Below are 4,466 nucleotides of genomic sequence, written 5' to 3' on the forward strand. Positions count from 1 at the left end.
TACTTACCTAATCTTGTTTGATTTACCACAAGTTATAGAAAGGGGGGATGGAGTTTGAATCTAAAGGGGAATGGATACTTAAATGGACTCTCAATGCATTCCATTCCAAAGTAGTTAACCAAATAATAAATTAACGGTTCGAAGTAAGTAATTAGTAACCACGACATTCTACAAATCATTTCCCAAAATACATAATTGATCATGGTAAATTTGTAATACATACTATAATCTTAGGAAATTTAGACTACTTCATTGTTAACTTCGGAATAATAAAATATGCATGCAAAGAGGCCATGGATGTTTTGTGATGTTGATTACCTTCGGAATTGATTATTTGACTTTTAAAAACAAATAATGGGAGAAAGACCTTTTGAATTTGATAAGGGTTACTTTTATATTGTTTTAATAATAGAAAACTCCCTTTACTTTTTGAGGTTTATATAATTAATACCTCTTTCGCAAGTTGTTAAATTACGGATAATATTTTATTTGTTTTTTAAAGTCAAATAAATTTCAATTAGGGAGTTTAACTCTCCGTTTCTTTCGCTTACCTCTCCATTTCCAAAATTAATCCCAAAATAATCTGACGGTTCTATGCTTTAAAAAAAAAATTGGGTTCAAATGAGCACACTTACGCCGCGGGTTAGAATCGAACCCACAACTTGACTAACTTTTGTTCTATCTATTCTTATAGGCATAAATTAAATAATCTTTCGCAAGACATGACTTTTTTTTAAAGACCAATTCATTTGTTCCTACAAATAATAATCATATACATAAGACTAATATTACAACTAAAACATACAGGGGCGGATCCAGCCCAAAGGCTATATGGGCTGGAGCCCAACCTCTTTTCTTAAGGAAAAAAATATATATAACAAAGGTTAATCTAATTGCAGGAAATTACAGTTGGTCTAGTGGTAGAATACTTATCCACTAACCTTTTGTACCTGAGTTCGAAACCCACCATAGACATTTTGTAAACTTTGTTTTGTATCCTTGTCCACTATCTTATTTTTACGCTATTTCACCATAGACATTTTGTAAACTTTGTTTTGTATCCTTGTCCACTATCTTATTTTTACACTATTTCTTGTTTTTTTTAGACTAATAACTATTTCTTATTGTAGTAATTGTATCCTTGCACTTGGCCGATAGGCTTCTATACGTTTTATATAAAGTTGTCCACCCCATACTCATAGTCAGTCTATTTACCAGATAAATTTTCGGGTGTATATTATACTTTGTCGAGACCTTTTTACCTAAATTTTACTTGTATGACTTGACTCAAATATCACAAAAATACGCTAAAATGCAGCAGTTTAGGGTAAAACACGTGTGATTACCAACTCCAAAGTTTCTATATCATTTAAAAAAAAAGAGTTAATTGTTGATTACAGCCTTTTATATACCTCATTTTGAAAATTACAGCCTTATATAATTTTTTTTGCAAATTACAGCCAAAAGTTTACTTATCTTCCAAAATTGCGCCAACATCCTCTTTCCGGCCAAATTTGCCAAAAACTGACCGAACTACCCCTGCCTAATTAACTCCCTACTTTACCCAATTTGTTTCTTTTTACTTCTCATTCCTTACACAATTTACACTCATTTAACCTAAACCCCTCATCTTCTTCACATAATCCCCCAAATTATCCCCTAATTTGTACTGTACCTCTATCCTCTATTGTGATTGATCCTCCATTGTCAAAGAAAGGCAAAGCGAGATCATGAGTGGGGATGCGGTGTCGAGTCGATGATAGAACTGCAAAAAGTAAGTATCGAAACACCCTTTTTTTTTGTTTTTTTCTCTTAAATCTTCTTCAATTTGGTTGTTGTTGGTAGTGTTGCTGTAAATTTGTGTTTTCCTCAAAATGTTGTATTTCAATTGATTGAATCGTAATTTAGGGTTTATGTCTCAATTTAGATTTTGTTCTTAATTTCGTTTTTTACTGCATTTAAAAGTGGTAGATATAATGGGTGTTAATTATTTGGTAGAAATTGAATCTTTAATTACTCAATTTACTCGACTGAATTTGTAGGGTCTTCATATTTTCAAGTGATGACCAATATGCGCATATACCATTCTGGGAGGTTTGTAAAAAGGAAGGGTGAATTAGCATATGTGAATGGTGCTGTTGAATTGAAATGTGCAATCTGACATAATAGGCTGAATATGGAGTTTTTGAGCTCTATTTGTGACAAATTCTATGATGAAGATATAGATGGTTTAGTGCTGTCATATTTCACTACTGAGTTCCTATTGCCAAAAGCCAGAAAGTTTCTTAAAATCCAGGAGGATATAAGGGTTTGGTTGGATACAAAGGATGAGACAAATTTCATAAACCTCTACATTACCAAGAAGAAATCAATCCCTCCTCCAATACCAACTCAAACTTCTGAAACTTCTGAAATTATAACCCAACAAAAATCACAACCCATTTCTTTAGCCCAACATAAATCACAGCCCACATCTTTAGCCCAAGAAAAATCACAGCCCATTTCTGTGGCCCAACATAAAGAGCAGCCCAGCATCTCTTTAGCCCAAGAAAAAAGTGAGTCCATCAACTCTTCAGTCCAAAAAAAATCACAGCCTGATATTGTCATTGGTGAAAGTTCTAGGACCACTTTACAACCCACCACTCTTGCCTTTAATCCACCCAGACAGAAAGTTAGTGGCATTGCAATAAATCCACAACAAAACACAGCTTTAAGGAGGAGCCCTAGGATAAATACCACCGTACCTATTATCAATCTTTCTCCTGAACAAATAAAAGAAAAATTTCCTGAACTTCCTATAGATCTTGGGGGGAGACCTGGTAAACTGCCACCTAGAAGGAAGCTGTTTATTGAAGAGCCAGTTGAAAGTGTTGTTACAAATAAGGAGAAGGTTGAGGTGGTATCTGCTAAGGGTAAAGGGAAAGAGAAAGTTGGTGTGACTGTGAAGAACAAAGGCAAGGAGAAGGTGGTTGTTACTGAGAAGAACAAAGTAAATGAGAAGGGTGTTGTGTCTGAGAATAAAAAGGGAAAGAGGGTAAAATCTGTTGCTATTAGAAATAAGGGAAATGGGAAGAGGGTGAGAAGAAGCAGTAGGTTATCTGAAGGAAGAGCATCAGCTGTGCAGTTCAGTGATTCAGAAGAGAGTGAGACAAATCTAAGTGATGATGGTGTGTCAGATCCAGAATATGAACCTGATTTGTTTTTAAACAACAATGACATTGAAGAGGTTGATATATTAGAAAGAGTTGAGAAAAGCTTGGGAGTTGAGGGAGATTTACAACCTGGTATTAGGGATGTTGATGATCTGAATGTTTTTGTTGGGGAAGATGTTGATTATAACTCAGATGAGCTGAATAGTATACAAGGCTCAGATGATGAAGCAGTAGGTTATCAAGTCTTCAATCCAGACAATGATTTCAGCAAGCCAATTGTTCTAAAGGTTGGCCTCATATTTTCAAGTAATAAGGTATTTAGAAAAGCTCTTATTTATCATTCTGTGCAAAATGGCTATGATTTTTGGTACTCTCACAATTGTAGTGGTAGGGTGACTGCATCTTTGTGTGCAAAGGTGTCAGTGTGAGTGGAATTCTAAAAGATCTAAACTTGGGTTTGGGGAGTGTAAGTGTGAGAGTTGGAATTGTCATTACAAGGTTCATGCTACAAAGTTAGATATGACTGATACTTTTCAAATTAAAACATCTAATCTTGAGCATACTTGTAGTTTTAGAACCCATAATAGAAAAGTGACCTCTCAATTTCTTTGTGAAAAATACATTGAATTCTGGAGGACAAACATGGACTGGAAATTGAAAAAATTCAAGGACCATGTTCTAAAGGACTTGGGAGTTGAGGTTAGCTATGATAAGTGTTGGTGGGCAAGATGTAGGGCTAAATTGATCATTTATGGAAACAACAAAGAACAGTATGCCAAGGTTTATGACTATGCTGATGCTTTAAGGAAGTATAACCCTGGTAGTACAGCTTCTGTTCAGTGTGAGGGCATTGAAAGGCCTCCAGTTGTTTTCAAGAGGTTGTATGTTTGCCTCAATGCTTGTAAGGAGGGCTTCATCAATGGTTGTAGGCCACTATTGGGTGTTGATGGGTGCCATTTGAAGGGAGCATATCCAGGGATGTGTCTTGTTGCAGTTGGCCAAGATGGGAACCATAACCTCTATCCTATAGCATGGGCAGTAGTAGAGGTTGAAAACAAGGACTCTTGGTGTTGGTTTTCGGAGTTGTTATCACTGATTTAGGCAAGGTGGAAGGGGAAGGTCGACATTTATGTCGACAGGCGAAAGGACTACTTGATGCACTAAATAGAGTGGTGCCAAAAGCTGAGGTTAGGTATTGTGTGAGACACATGTGGTCCAACTTCAAGCTTACTTGGTCTGGTGAAGTTTACAAAGATACTTTCTGGTCAGCAGCAAGAGCAACTACTGAGGTAAGATCTTTCATTTTCTGGAATT

General features: G+C 35.8%; 1 protein-coding gene across 1 annotated transcript; it reads left to right on the plus strand.

The window, feature by feature from the left end:
- The first annotated feature begins 3,794 nt into the window (after positions 1–3,794).
- On the plus strand, positions 3,795–4,253 carry LOC141634276 (uncharacterized). The gene has a single exon (XM_074446504.1). The coding sequence runs from the start codon at positions 3,795–3,797 to the stop codon at positions 4,251–4,253; it is 459 nt and encodes a 152-aa protein (XP_074302605.1).
- The last annotated feature ends 213 nt before the right edge of the window (positions 4,254–4,466 follow it).

The sequence above is a fragment of the Silene latifolia genome, chromosome 2, assembly GCF_048544455.1.
Source record: "Silene latifolia isolate original U9 population chromosome 2, ASM4854445v1, whole genome shotgun sequence".
In the NCBI taxonomy this organism is placed as follows: Eukaryota; Viridiplantae; Streptophyta; class Magnoliopsida; order Caryophyllales; family Caryophyllaceae; genus Silene; species Silene latifolia.